This window comes from Manis pentadactyla, chromosome 2 (genome assembly GCF_030020395.1).
Source record: "Manis pentadactyla isolate mManPen7 chromosome 2, mManPen7.hap1, whole genome shotgun sequence".
Taxonomy (NCBI): Eukaryota; Metazoa; Chordata; class Mammalia; order Pholidota; family Manidae; genus Manis; species Manis pentadactyla.
The window spans coordinates 106,942,835-106,964,316 of record NC_080020.1 but is presented as its reverse complement, the minus strand read 5'-3'; the positions used below and the strand labels follow the sequence as shown (position 1 = coordinate 106,964,316).

The 21,482-nt window shown below is 39.2% G+C and overlaps 1 protein-coding gene across 2 annotated transcripts in view; it reads right to left on the bottom strand.

Annotated features, from left to right (window-relative positions):
- Positions 1-15,608, bottom strand: part of PAIP1 (poly(A) binding protein interacting protein 1) — a 28,249-nt gene extending 12,641 nt beyond the window's left edge. Inside the window, exons 1-4 of one of the 2 annotated variants that reach the window (XM_036910926.2) lie at positions 15,395-15,608; positions 14,437-14,606; positions 7,968-8,153; positions 4,606-4,718 (exon numbers count right to left, since the gene is read on the bottom strand). In XM_036910926.2, the coding sequence (XP_036766821.2) occupies positions 4,606-4,718; positions 7,968-8,153; positions 14,437-14,606; positions 15,395-15,422 (497 nt within the window). In that variant the 5' untranslated portion in view covers positions 15,423-15,608. Of the gene's footprint in view, positions 1-4,605; positions 4,719-7,967; positions 8,154-14,436; positions 14,607-15,154 lie in introns of both variants that reach the window. The other variant, XM_036910925.2, reaches the window with a different exon arrangement.
- Positions 15,609-21,482: the final 5,874 nt, after the last annotated feature.

Genomic DNA, 21,482 nt, shown 5'->3' with positions numbered 1-21,482 from the left:
CTAATCATAATGCCACCTAAGAAAGCACTGTTTTTATAAAATGCTCTTCTTTTTCTGAATACATGAACTTTGAAACAGATCTTTAAAAATATGTATAGATGGCCTCCAACTAAGCTGAAAGCGAGTTCTTACCAAGCCCATTATCCTTGTAATTCCCATTATACAAATCAGAGAAAAGAGGAAAAAATTCCTCAGTTGCAATCACATAAAAACACAGAAAGCAACTAAGTTGGTCTCTGTTTCCAATAAAGACAGAAGATGTCAAAAAGTTTTTCCCTTGCTTTCTTTTCCTGATTTAGCCTATCTGCCTTCCATAAATAACAAATCTTCTTTTTGGATCTTAGGGACATAGTTCCTACAAGGTATCCAAAACAATCACAGTTTAAGCCTGTCACTGCCTGTGTCAGTGAATTATGGCACCACTACTGCTACTAAAATGGATTTTTATAATAGACTTTAAATGTCTTTATATATATATATAAACACACACATATATATATATAAAACACTTTATATATATATATATAAAACTATATATATATAAAACACTTTGTGTTAAATATTTTTTTATTTCTATTGGTAAGGTGGTGAGAAAACTCTGGGAAAGTCATGTGTTTTATAAAACTGGTATTTGACAGTTCTTTTAAGGACACAGGGTTTATGGAGACTGAATGGCTTCCATACATGAGACCAGTTTAAATTTTTTTTTAAGAAAAAGTCACTTCATGCCCAAGAATTTACATTGGGTCAGTTAGTGAATCAACCACAAACTCAGGATAGTTTACTGTGCCTATGTGGTTGAAGTTTACAAGCTATATTAAATGAGCACCATCTTCTGTTTAAGTCAGATATACTAAAGTATTTGTTACCTTCTCATATATTAATTCCTCATCATAAAAAGTTGGTATAATAATGGAAAGGATCAGTTAATTGATGCCAGTTCTGTTATCCGAGCACCTTGTTGGCTGCTCTCCTTTCTTTTATGACTTTGCAGGTAAGAGCTTGGATAAAATGACCTTTTTGTTTTATAAATGCAACAACTGGCAAATTATACATTAAATTATGTTAACATAGTATGTGCAAATGTAAATTCCTACCCATGTACATGGTTGATTATCTAGGTGAGAGGAAAGAACCTAACATCTATAAGCTAAAGATTTTTAATCACAAAAGCAACATATGTTTATTTCAGAAAAACAAAGAACAAAGTCATTGCAACTACCAGAAGGTAACTTTTGTCTTTGTCAAAGTATGTATGTATTTTTCAGTTAGGTAACAGAATAATGCCTTGCTTTCACTTGTTACAGGATTAGCCTTTCTCCACATTAACATCTTTGACAGCATCATGGTACTTTAAAGGACACACAAGGGTAAATAATCAACAGAGAATTTTAAGAATAGTTTACAAGCCTGACTGTACAGAAGAATCACTTTAGGAGCTCTCCAACTCCTTGCCCAGGCTCCACCTCAGTCCAGCTACATCTGAATTTCCAAGAATGGGAAATTCTTGGGAATTTGAGCCTCTGTGTAACTTTAAGGCACAGCCAGGGGGAGCAGCAGAGGGGAATATAAGGTAGGATGGCAGAAAAGCTTGCTTAAAAGTGCCCACTGTCACATTTTTTCTAGAAGCTATAATTTGCATTTCTTTAATTATTGGTTAGATAGCTTTTCCTTTGTCATTTATATATTTTTTAATTATACCTATTTGATAGTTCTAAAATTCATATGGAACCGCAAAAGACCCTGAATAGCCAAAGCAATCCTGAGAAGGAAGAATAAAGCTGGGGTGATTATGTTCCCCAACTTTAAGCTCTACTACAAAGCCACAGTAATCAAGAGAATTTGGTACTGGCACAAGAACAGACCCATAGATCAATGGAAAAGAATAGAAGGCCCAGATATAATAAACCCAAGCATATATGGTCAATTAGGGTATGATAAAGGAGCTATGAATATATAATGGAAAAATGACAGCCTCTTCAACAACTGATGTTGGCAATACTGGAGAGCTGCATGTAAGAGAATGAAACTGGATTATTGCCTAACGCCATACACAAGAAGTAAACTCGAAATGGATCAAAGACCTGAATGTAAGTCATGAAACCATAAAACTCAGAAGAGAACATAGGCAAAAATCTCTTGAATATAAACATGAGCAACTTTTTCCTGAACACATCTCCTCGGGCAAGGGAAACAAAAGCAAAAATGAACAAGCAGGACTATATCAAACTAAAAAGCTTCTGTACAGCAAAGGACACCATGAGTAGAACAAAAAGGCGTCCTACAGTATGGAAGAATATATTTGTAAACAACATACCTGACAAGGGGTTAACATCCAAAATATATAAAGAACTCACACGCCTCAATACCAAAAAAACAAATAACCTGATTAAAAAAAGGGTAGAGGATATGAACAGACACTTCTCCAAAGAAGAAATTCAGATGGTCAACAGGCACATGAAAAGATGCTCCACAATGCCAGTCATCAGGCAAATGTAAATTAAAACCACAATATCACCTCACACCAGTTAGGATGGTCAACATAGAAAAGACTAGGAACAACAAATGCTGGAGAGGATGCGGAGAAAGGGGGAACCATCCTACACTGCTGGTGGGAATGTAAATTAGTTCAACCATTGTGGAAAGCAGTATGGAGGTTCCTCAAAAAACTAAAAATTGAAATACCATTTGACCTGGGAATTCCACTCCTAGGAATTTACCCAAAGAAAACAAGTTCTCAGATTCAAAAAGACATATGCACCCCTACGTTTACTGCAGCACTATTTACAATAGCCAAGATATGGACACAATCTAAGTGTCAATCAGTAAATGAATGGATAAAGAAGATGTGGTACATATACACAATGGGATACTATTCAGCCGTAAGAAGTAAATACTACCATTTGCAACAACATGGATGGACCTAGAGGGTACTATGCTCAGTGAAATAAGCCAGATGGAGAAAGACAAGTACCAAATGATTTCCCTCATTTGTGGAGCAAAACTGAAGGAACAAAACAGCAGCAGATTCACGGACTCCAAGCAGGGACTAGAGGTTACAAAAGGGGAGGGAGGGAGAAGGGGAAGGGGACTGAGGGGTTTTATGATTAGTACACATGGTATGGGGGTGTTATGGGGAAGACAGTGTTGCACAGAGAAGTAGTGACTCTGTGGCATCTTACTACACTGAGGGACAGTGACTTCAGTGGGGTAAGGGTGGACTTGACAATATGGGTGAATGTAGTAACCACAATGTTTTTAATACGAAACCTTCATAAGAGTGTGTATCAATGATACCTTAACAAAAAAACCAATTGAGCCATACAAATATTTCTATTAAAATACTGGTTGTTTTCTTACTCATTCCTAAGAGGCCTGCCTTTTTATATTAAACAAATGAGTTCAATGTCATGTGTTGTAAATTTCACTATTTCTGCTTTAACTTCATATGAATTTATGATCCCCGCATATTATAATACATACATAATTAAGTTTAATATCTTGTTTTAGGGCCTATGGGTATCATGTCTTGCTTAGAAAGGCTTTACCTACCTAAGATTTTTGCTTAATTGTCAACTTTCCCTCTAATATTCTAATATTTATTGTTTCACTTTTAGTTAATCTTTGATATATCTGAAATACATTTTGGTGTAAGGAGTGAGACAGGAACTCAACTTTGTTTTTTCCCTCCAAATGACTAATCAGGTGTGTCAGCAACACAATTTATCTTTTACGTAGTATCTGAAGTAACACCTTCATCAGAAGTTTAATTTTCAAGTATCTCTTGAGTCTACTTTTGGAATCTTTATTCTGTTCTAGTGCAGTTAAGCCACACCATGGAGTACTTGGCAACCATTATAAATACTTTTTAAAAGTATCTAGTGGACCAATTACACTAAACTTGAAGACAAACTTACTGAATAAAACAACTCAAATTAAAAGAAAATTCATTTCCCTATCTTGGCTTATGACTTCAATGTCATACGAAAAATATCTAATAAATGGCCACAAGCTTTGTGTAATTTCAAATTCTGATTCTAAAGTTTATTGGAGAAAATAAGTATAAGCATGCAAGAATAGCAAAGAAGATTCTGGAAAAAAAAAGAATGGGGAACTAACTAGACTGGATATTTTAAAATTTGAGGTTTTTAATACTGTGGCAATAAAATGAGAATAGAACAAGTGATGAATGAAATAAAACTAAAGTTCAGAATCAAAACCCAAATATAAGGACATAGTGCAACAAAGCTAGCAGTTCAAATCAATAAGGAAATGCATCACTCAAAAAAGTGGTTTAGGAAAAACTGTTTAAACATGTGGCAATAAATAAAATTAGAATGTTAACACAAACCAAAAGCATCAAAGTACTAAAAAATACATAATTTTAAGATCCAGGAAAAAGAAAGGCCTTTCTAAGCACAAGACCAAAGGCATAAACCATTGCAGAAAAAGAGATTGATATATATGACCATAAACTTAATACTATAAAATTAAGAATTTCCCTTGAAAATTTCAGTAATACACAGTCTTTAGAAAAGAGGAATTGTCAAATTCTAGTACATTTAGAAGTAATTCTCCTTTAATTTCATGTACTCACACACTGACCTTTGAAGTAACAACTGGCGGAAGTTGCCACTCTGTGGGCTAATTGTCAGATGATGGGACAGGTAATTACACAGGCGAGCTCCCATGTAGGAGAAATTTGGGATAGACGTGGCCTTGCAAAAAGAGGAAAAGTTTTGTATGACACAGATACATCAAGTTATTAATGCAAATACTTAATAGCAACATTGTAAAGAAGAAAAAACATTTCTGTCCATATTGCCCAGACAAACGTACAAGTCTTTTATAATTGTTAGGCAAAGGAAATTAAGATAACTCTCCCTCCCAACTTTATTATCAAGAACCAGAACAAGTACAAAGGAAAATGTCTAAGGCAAGTTCTTCCCATCATTTACCTGAGGTTACCAGAAAGCAAATAAACAATATCTATTTACACTAACCCATTTTGCAAAACACATGTACATGTATCCAGCTGCATAATCCCAGTTATGAATAAGAATATTCATATTCTTATCTGTGTTTCTCCAGACAGGATGGCACAAACTTTGGCATCTAGCAGTCCAGGACAAGATTCCCAGGCCTGCTTTATGACCTTGGACATCACTAAACCTCCCTGGGCTACAGTTTCTTGATTCCTAAAGAGGTGATTAATGGTACTTGATGCAAAAGATTAACACTTAAAGAACACTCCAAAAAACACTTGGGTAAAGAAGAAATTGCAACAGCCTACTTAAAAAACTAAGACCACAAGAAAACACTACATATCAAATACTGTGAGATGCAGCCAAAGCAGTACTTAGGAAGTTTTAATTGCAGTTTTTAAAGAACAGTAGAGAGCATATTTCATTATCTAATATAAGGTAAGAAGAACACACATTAAGAGGTTAAGAGACTTGGCCAAGGTCACAAAGTAGTAGTCAGCCATAGTCTAGATCTAACAAATGGCCTGATGCCCCGCTGACTCTATGTTGGGTCTACTTACTAGCTGTGGTGACCTCAGTCAAGTAACTTATTCCCATGTTATACATACTTTGACAGAGGGGTAAAGCATGATACCCTGCAATCACTACATGTGGACGAAATAACAATATGTCAAGTGTTTAGCATCACCTGGCATGAAGTATATAATTTTAATTAGATCTTTTCATTTTTAATAATTTTCTTGTTCATAAGAAACATTGTACTATATACTTCTCATCAAGGAAGACTAGTTTCTCCTGATGTCACATATGTGTATCTGGTACCACATAAGCCTTGAATTCAGAAATTCTACTTTTCCTATTATTGTCATTGCCATTTTTCTTTTACTTTTAAAATTACCACCATGATTTAAAGACAAGAAGTTCTACAAGGCTTGTTATTAAGGTTTCCTACTTCCATACTACACCTCAATTTTACTCCTATAAGCAACCACTTTCAATTCTTTCTGCTAAAAAGGTTTTAACTTCTGTGTCTCACATACTCTGTGATTTTTCAGTTTAGACATTACTTCTTACTGCTTTCCCACAATGGAAGATGAGCATTTCCTTTCCACTCTGCTTAACCCCACCACATTCCACTATTTCTCAACCTCTCCACCTGCCAATATGGTTATACCATGATTTTTATTTATTAGTTTCCTGTCTTTTAAAGTTGATTATAGTGATTTCTCCTTCTTGCCCAACATTAATTTTTTTTTTGTTCTTTGTATGCTTCTCATTGATTTATCGCTAAACTCGCTTATAAATTTCTTCTTAGTATCTTCAAATATGGCAAGTATACTCATCTTGTAGGGAAATCTTTCTTGGAGCCTTTTGCTCTATGCCAGTAAGCCTGACTGCTCTAGGACCACTAGACTTGTGGCTAGGGATCACCTTTCACCATAACCTGGATGATACACTTAGCCTCAACTGTAAAACTCCCTATGTATTAGTACCTTTTCTATTTTCAAGCTATCTTTTGTCTCATTCCATCCCTATCCTAGAGCCTGTTGGAGATTCTGCATTATAAACTGGGACAATTCTCAGCTTCCCTACTGACTTGTAATTCAAAGTTTTTAGATCTACCACTTACACCCCGGCTTTCTAGTCTCTAAAACTAGCAATTTTCTCTTTTCCCCATCTCAGTCCTGATGAACCTCTGGACTCTTAAAATCCTCTTAGTATTATTTCAGTGGTATTTGGAGAAGAATCACAGTTGAATATGTATGTTTAATCTGTCATTTTTATAACAGGTCTTCTTCCATTAGTTTCTATGAATAAATTTCCTTAATGAGACTTCAAAGCTGTTGGTAAATCTGTGTCTCACTGACTAGTGTTAAAACTTAAAATAATATTGAGTACATATTCAAAGAATTAGCTTTGAGACAATCGCAGAAATTGTAGTTTGTCAGGTACAACCCTTTCATCCAGCCCTGAGGAACTATAACGAAGCAGCCAACTGAAGAGCTGAAACTAAATAGAAGAGAAACCAGAAAAGCATAATTCCTGTTTTCTTACCTCATAATCCTTTTCAATCCATTTAGAGGCTGAAAGTAGGTATCAAGACAAACAGAGCAGTCCTATCTTCCTAAAATCTCAAGCATTTCCAGAAACCTGTGAGTTGGCTAGGTAATACAGGGGGGTCTACTAACAATCAAGAATCAACTGGAAAAGCAATCAAATGAAACACTAGGGAGGATTAAAAAAAAAAAAATCACAATCTGCTACCAGAATCACCCTTCCACATATCCCAATTTTGAGTTGCTCTTTCCGCAGTCACACTAAAGTTTATATTTCTGTTCATCTCCTACTGTTTTTGGCCAGTCTCACACCTTGATCTTAAATTTGTCTTCAAAATCTTGTGTTGTCTATTTCCCCCCCTTAAAATAGCATTAATGAGTCATCGACCAAAACGCTAGGGTCATAACTAGAAGAAACAATCTAGACATGAGACTTCCAAGGAGCTAAGATGTAAATCCTTGAAAACTGAAATCAAGACAAATAGCAATGTTACAGACTCAAGACAGGGTGCTTTGTGGTCTTTTTTTAAAGACTCATTTATGAGATGAGAGACAAAAATTTCACGATTGTTTTTTCTCCCATACTCAAATAATGCTATATAATTCAACATTTAGGAGAAAAGACTACAAAATATTCAAAAATAGGTACAATACTTACAACCTTCCTCATAAATGCCCAACACTCCTTCAACTGCCCATACAGAGCCTCGGCTACACCGGTGAATTTGCAGTCTGGTTCTAGTCCTGGATCCCCAACTATAGGAATTTTATACAGACACTTAAAAGTTCCCATGAACCACGAAAAGTTTATGAGTGTAGAAGTCAGTGAACATCAACCTGGTCTCCCTCAAGAAGCAGCCCAGCTACCATCCTCAGGCTTTAAGGAAGCTATCCAATGATCACCGTCTGCTATTTGCCAACCTACCTGTTGATAGATGAATTCCACAAGTTCTTGCAAAGCATCATCTGTTGTAACCCAGCCATTAAGGGTCTCTGCAAACTGTTCAATTTCAGTTTCAAAACTGCCAGGCTGCTCTGTAAGATGATTCAAAAAGTCCTGAACATATTCTGATAGAGTGGGATAATCCTCACAGCCATCCTCATAGGATTCCTGTAGATAAAAGTTAAAAAGAAATTGTAACCCATGCAACTGGCTAAAATAAACATGAGGCAGCTTTGAGAGTCTCTAGCACAGATGATTTTAAGGGTCCTTCAACATGATAAAATTTGTTATTTTCTTCAATAAAATTAAGTCCACTGAGCTAGCCTTCTTCCTTGCCCAGTGGCCAGAATGCCATATATAACAGCAGGGCTCCATCTAACTGTAGAGAGAATGTTCTTCTCATCCCTGGTAGATTTACAAGACAGCTAAGAGAGAAAGTTTAAACCAACATTTCAGTATACCAATATCAAAATTAATGTTTTGATCTATTTATGGATAAAGTAAGATTTAGGATTTGCTTCAAAATGGGAAGGGAGGGGCCAAGGATTTAGAAACAAGAATGGCCCCATGTAGCTAACTCTTGAGACCACAGGGATTCACTATACCATTCTCTATATTCCTGTAAATATTTGATAATTTTATATTAAAAAAAAAAAGCTATTAGGAATTGTCACTTGTCAATCCCCAAGGGCAGGGAAATTACACACACACACACACACACAGAGTTAAGTAACTATGAAATTTCTTACTAGTACAGTGGTAGGAGACTCTGGCCAACCATGATTGCAGCAGTAGTTTCCAGCTAATGTCTCTACCACTATCACCTTTGGCAATTCCCAACCTTTTACTTACTGGGTGGGAGGCTGAGCAGGGTGAGTACAACAAAGGTATCAGATCAGAGTAGCAATGCTTACACTCACAATGCCTGGAAGACCACCCAAAGCATTCTCAAGTCTACTTAGCAGTTATGATCTAATAAATACACTGCTTGATGAAACCCTGCTCCAAAGAGAGTCAAATAAGAAAACACAATAAAGGATTATGACTACAGTATAGAAGAATTTTATGAAGGGGTTGAGTGCTAAAGTCAGTGAATACACTTAAAAAATTCCCCTTTAGGAAAGCTCCATGTTGGAGATAGACATCCAATCTTAGCGAAAAGACCAAAACAGCTAATTGTTCTTCCACTGTTTTTTTTTTTTCAGCTGACCACCGTTTAGAGGCCATGTTGTCTAATTTTTATGTATCTCTAGACACTAGCATGATATTTAACATGACAAGTTGCATGTATTATGAGAGGCAATTAAGTAATAAGACCAACTACAGGAATAGCAGATTCATGTGTCAGTCCATATTATGCTGACATAGCATTCACTGAGCAGAAGAGCAGGTAAATTCATACAGTAAATGTTTGTTTAATCACACAGTTGAATGCGAATTAAATGACTAATGTAAAATAAAGACACCAGTGTTGAAATTCAAATTCATTAATCATAAATGTTACAGCTGTGTGACTGAGGATTAAATGAGTAAATGATTTCTAGACTGGTGACTAGCACATAATACAGCACTAAGTGTTGAACAAGTTTTTAAATTTCTAGGAAAACACTGAAACTTTCCAAATGCAACAGTCATGTTGTCATACTCAAGGCAACTAAAGTGTAAAAAGTATGTTAACAGCAGAAAGATAAAACGCTATACTTTTTGGTACTAGAATGGTACTAATTAATTCACTAATAAGCTAATGGCCACAAGTTGCATATACAGTATGTGATAAACACACAGGGCTTTCCATGCTTAATCTTACTTGATCCTAAAAAATTCTGAGGTAAGTACTACTATTCCCCTTGCACAGATAAAGAGATAGGCATAGAGGAGTTAAGTCACTTTGGTTATTCATTCAAAACTGCTTGACTGATGAGGGCATACTAAGTGCCAAACACTGTTCTAGGTACTGGGGTACTGCCACGGCATAAATAAAGGAGATGAGGTCTTCTCATGGAGCTTACCTTCCATCATGGACAACACTATTCAAATACTGAAATATACTATGAAAAAAATGGTCAGGGAAGGATTCTGAAGAGTTAACAACTAAACTGAGACAGAAAGAAATTAGAAAATCCAGCTATACAAATATCTGAGGGAAGATTCTATGCAGTGGGCACGAGAAGCATATAGGCCCCAAGGAGACAGGTGCTTGCCTGACAATTTTGAGAAAGGCCAGAACACAGAACTGTAAATAGGGTGGTAGCTAATGAGATCAATTAGGTAGACAGGGAGATCATGTAGGGTCTTGGGGTCCAAACTGAGACTGTTGAAAGCCAGTGGGAAAACCCGGTGAAGGGGATGGACAGACACACAGCAGTTAGGGCAGGTTTGAACAAAAAAAGACCATGTAACAACTTTATCTGCACACACAGCTACTTAGAAGAACTGAGCACAGAACAAAGCCTGTACCTGTAACTTCTACATCATACTTCAGTAACTAACAGAGGCTTAAAACCTAACTTCGACATACGTACAAAGATATTCATTGCCAAAAAGCCATCTAACAATTTATCAACAAGGATCTGGTTAAACATGCTACCTTAAATCCACATAATGGAATATCATATAACTGTTTAACAAGATATGTTTACAAGCAGCAATACAGAAGTTATCACCAATGTACTATGTTAAATGAAGAGAGAATACAGAACTGTATTTCAGTATAATTTAGTTTTTTTGAAAAGGGATTTATAGGCAATGAAAATTTCTGGAAAGTACACGAGGGATAATAGCTGCCACTGCAGTGAAGAAATGTTCATATTATAAATACTGATCCTTTACTGTAAAATTGTGAAAGCAGTTAAGCATTATAAATGCATACATTAATACACTTAACATAAGCTACGTATATATGTGAATTTTACAATGAATTAGTGTAAGTTTTAATATATAGTTTAGTTTTACATACTTAAGAGTAGCATACTATAATGATAATGAAAAGCAGGAAGCCTACAGGTTCCAGCTGAAGGTACTAATTTCCTGTTTCTATCAAATGTCATTCATTCACTTGTAGCAAGAAATGCAGTTTAGAATACCAATTTCCAGGTTTTTAAAAAGAATAAGCACAACTCTCTTTTAAGAAAATTTGAAATCTGAAAGTAAAAAAAGTAGAGCTACTCTGAGTATAATGGGATTCAGAACATGTCATTTTAAGCAAAAGAGGAGGCAGAGTACTCTGAACAAATAAGCACTCCAGTGTGTCTGAATCAAAGCCTGCATGAATTCTTTAGTACCAGATTTTTAAATTTCAAATTTCTTTAAGTCTTCAACGTAGGGTCAAATGGCTTTCAAGCTGAAGAATATTTACATTTTTATTTATTTTTCTTAAAGGATTCTGTGACAAGAGATTAGGAGGGACATTAATTAGAAAAATGAACTTTTCATGGTAGGTACTCTGAAAACATTGTCAAGAGATGAGAGTCTAGTCCAAAGCAGCAGGAATAAAAAGGAAATTGATCAGATGCTTAGATGGTGGAACAGTCAAAATTACTTTAGTTAACTGGATTGAAAGGGGCAAGTGGGAAAGAAAGGTGAGTTCAGATACCACCAAGTTTTTAGCCTGAGCAGTTAGTTATAAAGAATATAAAAATGTAAGAAGAGGTTTGCAGAAGATAAATTCCTTTTTTATACTTGAGTTTGAATGTGAGATCCTCATGAAGAAGTCAAAACTATAAACATGAGCCTTGGAGTTCTGAGGAGGAATTAGATTTCATAGTTAATGATCAGACAGATCAGCAACGGTCAGATTCTAGGAGATAGGTTGGATCACCAATGTAATAGAATGGAAAAAAGACAGAACCTCAGGGGCTATAGTCTGAGGGAAGAAGGAAAGATCTGTACGATGGAAGGATGAAGAAAAAGTTCTGCCACAGAAGCCAAAGGAAAAGATAAATGAGGAGAAGTGCTCCTAGCATCAAAGGCTACAGAATAATTTCTTAGGTTGAAATTAGAAAGAAAGATGATTACAAGTCTTGGAGTGAAGGACACCATGCACAGAGGGGGACAAATTAAAATAAAAATTGAATCTTAAAATATTTAGTTCTCATAAAAGAGGAACTTCAAATAGACTATGAAGGTACCCGTGGCACCCAGCACAGGACCTGACATACGGGGACTTAATAGAAAAGACCTACTGTGGTCAACAAAGTCCACTAAGATAAGGGTTAAGACAATAGATTTTCAAATTGCAAGAGCATCAGTAGCTCTCATATAAATAGTATCAGAACAATAAGGGGACTCAGTCTGCAGAGGTCTGAACAGTGAAAAGTAAAGTAGTAACAACAGTGAATAATTTTACATTTTGGAGAATGCCACTTCTGAAAGAAGAGCTGGGCACTACTTTGAAGGGGGATATTCTTAAGAAAAAACTGGAATTTGTGAGTATTGGGGGTTGGAGGAAATTTTGTCTCTTAAAAAATGTTTCAGGAATTCCTATGTGGAATTTCTGATTCTCATAGTGAGCTGTGATTAAATATTCAAGATGAATGGTTTATCAGAGAAGAAGCAATGGCCAGGAATAGATTGATACAGCATCTCACTGGTAAGAAGTCCTGGAAAGCAGATAATTCTAGCAGGATTAGAGGAAGATAAAAGAGTGTAGAGTTTTAGAAGGGTTAAGAAAGCAGAGCAAAAGACTATTATTATAAAGGCTTTTAGAAAAAGCATGCATTCTCAAGAGATCCAGCTCAAAGATACCAAGCAAAATTTTCATGTGTACAACAAAGGCAGACTCAAGGAATTCCTGGAAACCAACCCAGAAGACCACTAGAATAGAGGCTCTACAAAGGCTGGAATTTTTATCCATTTTGTTCCCTGTTGTATTCCCAGATACATATTCAACTATAGGTTGAATGAGTGTGAACACAGCTAACTTTGGATTACAGTTACCATAAGGAAGTTTCCCTCACAACAAAATCCTATCCTAAGAGTTAGAGGAAAAGGATACTGCTGTTCTGTCACTAACTGGGTTGAGAAAAACTCTCACAGATGGTTGAAGAGTAAATGATTAAGGCTAGAGAATGTACCAGAGCAGGGGTAGCAAGCATACAGAATCCAGGTGGATTACAAATAAATGAAGTAAGCCAATCAGCAAATTAGAGCTCATGCCATCTATGTAAAGGGGCTACATCTACTCAGCTCCAGCCAATTTTTGCTCTATCGAATTAAAAAGCCGTTAAGAAAAACACTGAAGGCCAAAAGAAAACATACCCGCTGATCACATGTGAGTCACAGGTTTCTAGTTTGCAATCTGTTCTGGCAAACTGGGTGCAGAAGGAGCTGATCTAATTAATAGAGGATATCAAGGAATGCCTAAAGTAGGTGAACTAACATGACTCAATACACTATTCTATGTAGCCCAGGAGTCACTTGAACTATGTAAAGCTAGCTGGTACACAACTGAAAAAAACTGCAACCCTACTATCAAAATAGCCCAAGTCAACGTGGAGACAAACAAATGGGGAACTGTTTGTGGCTATTAGAAGGTAGGTATCCTTAACACTTTATTCAACTACTCACAGCTCTCCAATGGTTCCTTTTCCTCTGAGCTAAATAAAATTTTCCGCTAAGAATTTAAGCTGCCCTCCCATCTACTTTACATGACTGATGGTCCCTTGCACTCCAAATCAACTGCTCTTTCTGCTATGCCTATCCTTTCCCCTTTTCAGCCCTGAAGTTTTTTCCTTATACAGTCTAAAATGCATGGAGTTTCCAAAACATGGCATACAGCTTTTCCATACTTGTCTTAAAATATGGTAGAAAATATAAAATATGGAAGAAAAGCCAGAAAAAAAAAGTAACAAAAAAGGTGTGCCATCATTAGTCATCAGGTAAATAAAAATTAAAACCATAACTAGATACCACATACCCACCAGAACTGCTAAACTTAAAAAACAGAAAATACCAAGTGCTAACATGGAAGCAGAGCAACTGGAAATGACATACTACTCAGCAAACACTGGAAGAGTCTGTTTGGAAAACTGTTAGTCTTTCTTGCTAAAATCAAGTTAAAAAATCACCTCTGCCAGATCACTATTCTATAGGTTGTCCATCCATAAAGTCTGGACACAGATTTCAGTTTCATGGATTGAAAGTGTCCTTGACTACATTAAGTTTATTAGATAAAAGTTTACTTACAAATTTCTACTAGAGATACTCTATAGATGCTGGAAATACAGTGGTGAACAAAACAGACAAGAATGTCCACTCTCAATTTAAATCTGACGTCTTGAATGTAGTAACTACAAAATACACTGCTAAATCAGTTGTTTCCTTATGAGTTCAATGGACTCAAAATAAAATGTTTTTATGTGTAGTACACAAAGCACCAGCATACTCTGATTAATGAATAAACACATTATTCCAGTAAACTTAACCTAGAGTTGTAGTAAAAGGATGTACTTACTGTATAATTAGAAGAATAACCTGATGGGTAAAATTCAGGGGCGTTCACAGACAGCTTAGACATTAATACAGGCGCTACAACCACCTGGGGTTTAGCCATTGCTGACTCCAAGTTCTGCTGTGGGATATTATCTTGTGAACTAGGTGGAGCTCTCAGAGGCCGCGTTTGTTCTGAGAAAGGAAACAAAAAAGGGGTTTAGATGTGTCCATTCCTTTGTATAACAGCTTATTATGCACTGAAAAGCCATCCGAGAAGGGCTGATTTTTAATAAGAGACAAGAACCATCACGAAATTTAAACTTATTGCCAGAGTATGTACAGAAACCCTGCAAAAAAGGAACAAAAGACTTGCTTTAGCTCATTTGTGAACATAACTGCCTCTGAAATGAATGCTTTTTCTCCCCCGTTGACTCTTTTCTAAGTAGTGTGTTAAACAGGGTGGCTGCTCGCTTCTGAGGCTGGTGAGCGGAGGCAGTTTTTACTTCCTCCCGGGACAGCACAACTCGGAGACCGCGCACTGGGCCCCTCCCCCATGCAGGGCGCACAAAGGATTCCGGCAGCCACCTTCCAAACCCCGTTCCGGGCTCGTCCCCTCCCCGTAACAACCCGGCCCTTCTGGGAATGCTTTCGGGACCCGGAGGGGCGGGCGAGGCAACAGCGCGCGGGCCGTGGAGAAGCGTTGGCCCAGGAGGACGGGGTCCCCGAGAGCGGCTCCGTACCTGGGAGCGCCCCAGGCCGGGGAGGCCGCTGGGGGCCGACGGGGACCTCGCACTGGGCCCCTGGCGGCGGGGCCGTCCTGGGCTGGCGCAGCGGCGGCGGCTGCAGGATACCCGGGGCTTTGGGTTGCGGCGACGGCGGCTGCCGCGGCCGCACGGCAGGCCCCGCTCCGCTCGGGAAACCGCCGCCCTCAGGCCCGCCCCCTCCGCGGCCCAGGCCCCGGCTCCGGCCCCGACCAGCACCTGGGGCCCGATCGAAACCGTCCGACATGCTCCTCCTCCTCCTCCTGGGGCCGCTACCGCTGCGCTGCGGAGAGGACACGGGGGAGGCGCCGCGGATCGGCTGACGCCGCCGCGCTCACTCGGGCCTCATGGAGGAGGAGGGTGACGAGCCCCCGCTCGGTTCCTCGGCGCTTCCGGCGGCGCGGACGGCAGCCGGAGGACCGCCGCACTCGCCGCTCCCGAGCGCCCGCCCCCCGCAGCTGCCGCCCGCCTTCCGACTCTCCCCCTCCGGCCCGGCGGGGGGAGGGGGCGGCTGCAGATCACAGCGGCGCCCCGCGGCCCGGAGGCCTGGGCACGCACGGCGCTGCTCCTTCCGGTAGTGGCGGGCGGGCAGGCGCGGCCCAGCGGGCCGACCGGCGAGCGGTGTCCCGGCCGCTGGACAGCCCTGCCCGCCGCGAGGCCGGAGGGGGCACCTCGGCTCCCGAGGCCTGGCTGGGGACAGAGAGGGGCGCTTACCCCAGGTGGGCCCGACCAACAAGATGGTTCTCAGGAGAGAAGTGCGCGTTGATGCCAGGAAAATAAAAATAAGAGGGGAGGGGGCGTGGAGCCTGCACCAGGGTTCGCGGACGCGCCGCTCCGTGGGCGCGCAGGTGTGTGCAATGACCCGGCGCCGGCCGAGACCCGAGGACGGTCGGGAGGGGGGCCCTGGAAGAAGCTCGGCCACCTGCTTCGTTACCAGCGGGGAAGGGAGGTAAAACAAAATACATCCCCTCCCTCCCCTTTTCGATCCACAGTCGGTATTTATCACAGTAGGTGAGACCTACTGTGACCAAATTTCAATCTCTGCCCTTTTCTCTTTTGCTCCCCAGGAATTTTTTTAAATGCACTACCTTTCATAGAAACTGCCCTCTTTATCTCCCCTATCCGTTCTATCAAATAAAAATACAGTGCGACCCACAAATGCCAAGCCACTTACGTAATGATAAGTTTTCTAGAAGCCGCATTAAATGAATACAAAGAACAGGTGAAATTAATTGTATTAGTACATTTTACTTAACCCTATATATCCAAAGTGATATTATTTAAATGTAATTAATATAAAAATGAGACACTTTTTTTGTACTAATCAAAATTCAATGTATTTTTACACTTTTAGCCCTTTTGAGATGGGTTTAGGTACATTTCAAGCGCTCAATAGCCTCGGGTGGCTTGTCACTACCTCATTGCACATCAAAGTTCTAGGCATTATTTATGTGTAAATGATTTTCTCAGGCCGTAAAGTGTTAAAGGCAAATGAAGGATGAATATAAGCAATGAAAAGAAAAGGAGAAAAGGTTACTGTTAGATGGAAAGATCTTCACAAATTCTAATTGTAACCGTATTTTCAGCAGGGTCTAGTGGCTTTTAATCTTGTCATCTTGAGAATCACTTCAGTTAGGAGCAAAAACAACCATTTTCTCTTCTTGCTAATAAAATATTAACGTCTTCACCTAAATGAATGAGAAAAGTGACTTTAATGAGGGCAATCATGAATAAATGATTCATGCTGTTGATTGTTGGCAAAATGATGAAGTCAAGGAAAGAAGCCAGCAACAAGTGTGGTTCCTTCCTCTAGAGAAAAATGTAGGACTCCAAGTAGGTAGAAACTTGGTTTGGAACCTGGCCTTGACCCCATAATGCCTTTGTGATCCTGGGTAAGTAAGCTTCTCTGAGCCTCAGTTTCCTCATCTATAAAATAAGTATGTTGTAGCAGCACTGAGCATATGTTACAAACACAAGCTTAGTTTAAAAGTTAGGTGAGGTAATATAACTTTAAAATCCATTCTCTTTTGTAATTGTCAGTTGCTTCTTGTGCAGACTTTTCTATTAAGTAGGAAGTACAAGTAGCATGGTCAAAAACAGAGTTACGCTGTATGTTCTGCTGAAGTAGATGTCCCAGTCCTGTCTCAGGATTTTGTTTGCACTCATCACCCTTTGTTCCCCTACAACTTTTATGATGGCCAGCACCTTTTCTACACCTGAGACTTTCTTATCTGAGGATAAGGATATTTTTTCCATGGTGACATCAGGGTGTCTTTACAGCCTCTTTTTGATAAATAAGGTAGATAAGTGAGATGTTATCCTTTGCCTTCTTCCTATTTACTATTGTGTAACTTTAGTCCTATCCTTATGGTGTATAAAAGGTGGACTTTGGGATAACATGAATGGATTTAGCTTTATGATCATAACAATAGCTAATATTTTTTGAGTGTTTATTCTGTGCCAGCCACTGTTCTAAGAGCTTTACTTTTCTCATCTTATTTAATCCTCACATCCTATGAAGTAGATGTTCCAATTATTCCCATTTACAGAAAATGTGCCAAGATATTACAAGGGCCCAGATCCATCTGTGGTCTGCTATAGGGCTAACTGGCAGGTGCTAGGTCTTTCAAAAAGCCAAGAGGCGTCACACACACACACACACACACACACACACACACAGACACAAATATGTGCACCATATGGGACTCTGAAGAGAATTATCAAAAAACCTCCTCCTCCTCCACATTTATGCCTTTGCTAATGATTTATCATAAAAGAGTAGGTGCATTAAATTCAGAGAGGTTGGAAAATATGTTGTAATGTAGGGAAAGGACGCACTATATATGGAAAAGATTTGTCAAGCTGGGTTTGAAAGACATTTTCCAGGAAGACTTCCCCAAACTGCCTAATCTTAGGTTTCCTTTTTTGTGATAGTTGCACCTTGAGGAAGCTGTCTTGGCACTTAGCATACTGGATTGTTAATATTGGTTTATTTAACTGTTTCCTCCACTCAAGTAGCCTTCTGAAGGAAGAGGGCATCTTTTAATCTCTATACCTTTAGATTTTAGCTCTGGGATTGGTCCAAAATAGGCTTTAACAGCAATAGGACTCACCTGCAATACCCCTATTTTTCCTTGGATCACTAGTATAGTGACAGTAAAGAAAACACGTTTTCAGAAACAGCAGAATTTACGGACTTTAGGATCATCTCACTGGACCACGTGAGGGTAGACAGTGGAGCTTTTCAAGTCTAGCTAACAGGAAGAAGTTTTCATAAATATGGGAGAGAAAATATTTGCAAACCGTATACTAAAAAAGGCAATATATATGAAAAACTCTCAAAACTCAACTGTGAAAGAATAATGGCAAAATATTCTTTTGCTTACATGATTCATAAGCCAGGTGTGATGCCATTTCAGTCAGCTTTCTCTTGGGATTGACCCCAACCAGGGCCAGGTGAGAATCCTGGCCACAGGAACCTTCACTCTATCCACACCAGGTATCTGGTAAAACATTATTTCTGGGTGTGTCTGTGAGGGTGTTCCTGGAAGAGATTTGCATTTGAATTGGTAGACTGAGTAAAGCAGATGACTCTCCGCAATGTGGGTTGGTATCATCTAATCCATAAACAAAATTCCTGAAGAGAACCGAAAGGAGGAGGAAGGGAGAATTCCATCTTCCTACCTGATCGCTTGAGCTGGGACATTGGTCTTCTCCCGGCATTGGACTGGGGACTTGTACCCCTGTGCTCTGGTTCTCAGACCTTCATACTTGGAATGGAACTACACATCCAGCTGTCTTGGGTCTCCAGCTTGCGGACAACAAATCATGTAAGCCTGTCTCCATAATCATGTAAGCCAATTCTTCATAATAAATGTGTATATATATCTTATTAATTCTGTTTGGAGAACCCTAAGACAGAAAATTGTACTGAGAAGTGGGGTACTGCTATAACAAATATCTAAAAATATGGAAGGGGTTTTGGAACTGGGTAATGGGTACAGGCTGGCAGTGTTTTTTAGGCGTGCTAGGAAAAGCCAACGTTGTCATGAAGGGACTGCCGAAGGTAGTGCTGGTGAGAGCTCAGAAGGGAAAGAGAAGAGCGGTAGAGAAAGGTTCCATTTGCTGAGAGAACACAAATAATCATGTATGGAATGCTGGTAGAAATATGAACAGTAAAGGCCATTCTGATGAGGTCTCAGGCACAATTGAGGAACGTGCTATTGGACAATGGAGCAAAGGCTGTCAGACTTCTTAGATTGTTCAGGACAGGTTGACAAAGTCCATTAAAGCTATTTGACTGTTAAGTTGCACCATTCTTAGAGAAAAGGGAAGAATGTCACCTGAAAACAAATCAGGGATCATCAGAGCCATTACCTTGGGTTCAACAGGCCAGATGACGTTCAGCCAAAGCCATGGGAGCAGTGCCTCTGGGGATGTGGGCCTGTGATCCCCTGTCTAACAGTCTTAGAGGTGCAACCCCCACAGACAGTCCCAACAAGATGTGGGATGACCCCCTTTGGCATTCCAGTGGGCCTGGAGGGTAGACCATAGATCTAAAGAGCATTATTTTGGAGTAATAAGGTATCACGGAGTTTGCCTTGCTAGCTTTTTACTTTGATATCATTAATCTACAATTACATGACGAACATTGTGTTTACCAGACACCCCCCATCACCAAGTCCCCCCCACATACCCCATTACAGTCACTGTCCATCAGCATACTAAGATGCTATAGAGTCACTACTTGTCTTCTCTGTGTTGTACAGCCCTCCCCAAGCCCCCCCTACATATGTCTGCTAATAGTATTGCGACTTTTTTTGCCCTTATCCCTCCCTTCCCACCCATCCTCCACAGTCTCTTACCCTTTGGTAACTGTTAGTACTTTCTTGGGTTCTGTGAGTCTGCTGTTGTTTTGTTCCTTCAGTTTTTTTCTTTGTTCTTAGATTCCAAAGATGAGTGAAATCATTTGATTCCTGTCTTTTTCCACCTGGCTTATTTCACTGAGCATAATACCCCCTAGCTCCATCCATGTTGTTGCAAATGGTAGGATTTGTTTTCTTCTTATGGCTGAACAATATTCCATTGTGTGTATGTGCCACATCTTCTTTATCCATTCATCTACTGATGGACACTTAGGTTGCTTCCATTTCTTGGCTATTGTAAATAGTGCTGCAATAAACATAGGGATGCATCTGTCTTTTTCAAATTGGGCTGTTGCATTCTTAGGGAAAATTCCTAGAAGTGGGATTCCTGGGTCAAATGGTATTTCTATTTTGAGCTTTTTGGGGAACCTCCATACTGCTTTCCACAATGGTTGAACTAGCTTACATTCTGACCAGCAATATAGGAGGGTTTCCCTTTCTCTGTATCCTCGCCAGCACTTGTTGTTCTTAGTCTTTTCAATGCTGGGCATCCTTACTGGTGTGAGGTGATATCTCATTGTGGTTTTAATTTGCATTTCTTAGATTATTAGTGATGTGGAGCATCTTTTCATGTGCCTTTTGGCCATCTGAATTTCTTCTTTGGAGAAGTGTCTGTTCAGATCCTCGGCCCATTTTTTAATTGGATTGTTCGCTTTTTGTTTGTTGAGGTGCGTGAGCTCTTTATATAATTTGGATGTCAACCTCTTATCAGATATGTCATTTATGAATATTTTTTCCCGTACTGTAGGCTACCTTTTTGTTCTATTGATGGTGTCCTTTGCTGTACAGAAGCTTTTCAGCTTGATGTAGTCCCCCTTGTTCATTTCTGCTTTTGTTTCCCTTGCCAGGGGAGATATGTTCATGAAGAAGTTGCTCATGTTTATGTCCAAGAGATTTTTGCCTATATTTTTTTCCAAGAGTTTTGTGGTTTCATGGTTTACATTTAGGTCTTTGACCTATTTCTAATTTACTTTTGTGTATGGGATTAGACAATAATCCAGTTTCATTCTCTTATATGTAGCTGTCCAGTTTTGCCAGCACCAGCTGTTGAAGAGGCTGTTATTTCCCCATTGTATGTTCATGGTTCCTTTATCATATATTAATTGATCATATATGTTTGTGTTAATATCTGGGCTCTCTTTTCTGTTCCACTGCTCTGTGGGTCTGTTCTTGTGCCAGTACCAAATTGTCTTGATTACTGTGGCTTTGTAGTAGAGCTTGAAGTTGGGAAGCGAGATCGCCCTACTTTTTTCTTCCTTCTCAGGATTGCTTTGGCTATTTGGGGTCTTTTATGGTTCCATATGAATTTTAGAATGATTTGATCCAGTTTGTTGAAGCATGCTGTTGGTATTTTGATAGGGATTGCATTGAATCTGTAGGTT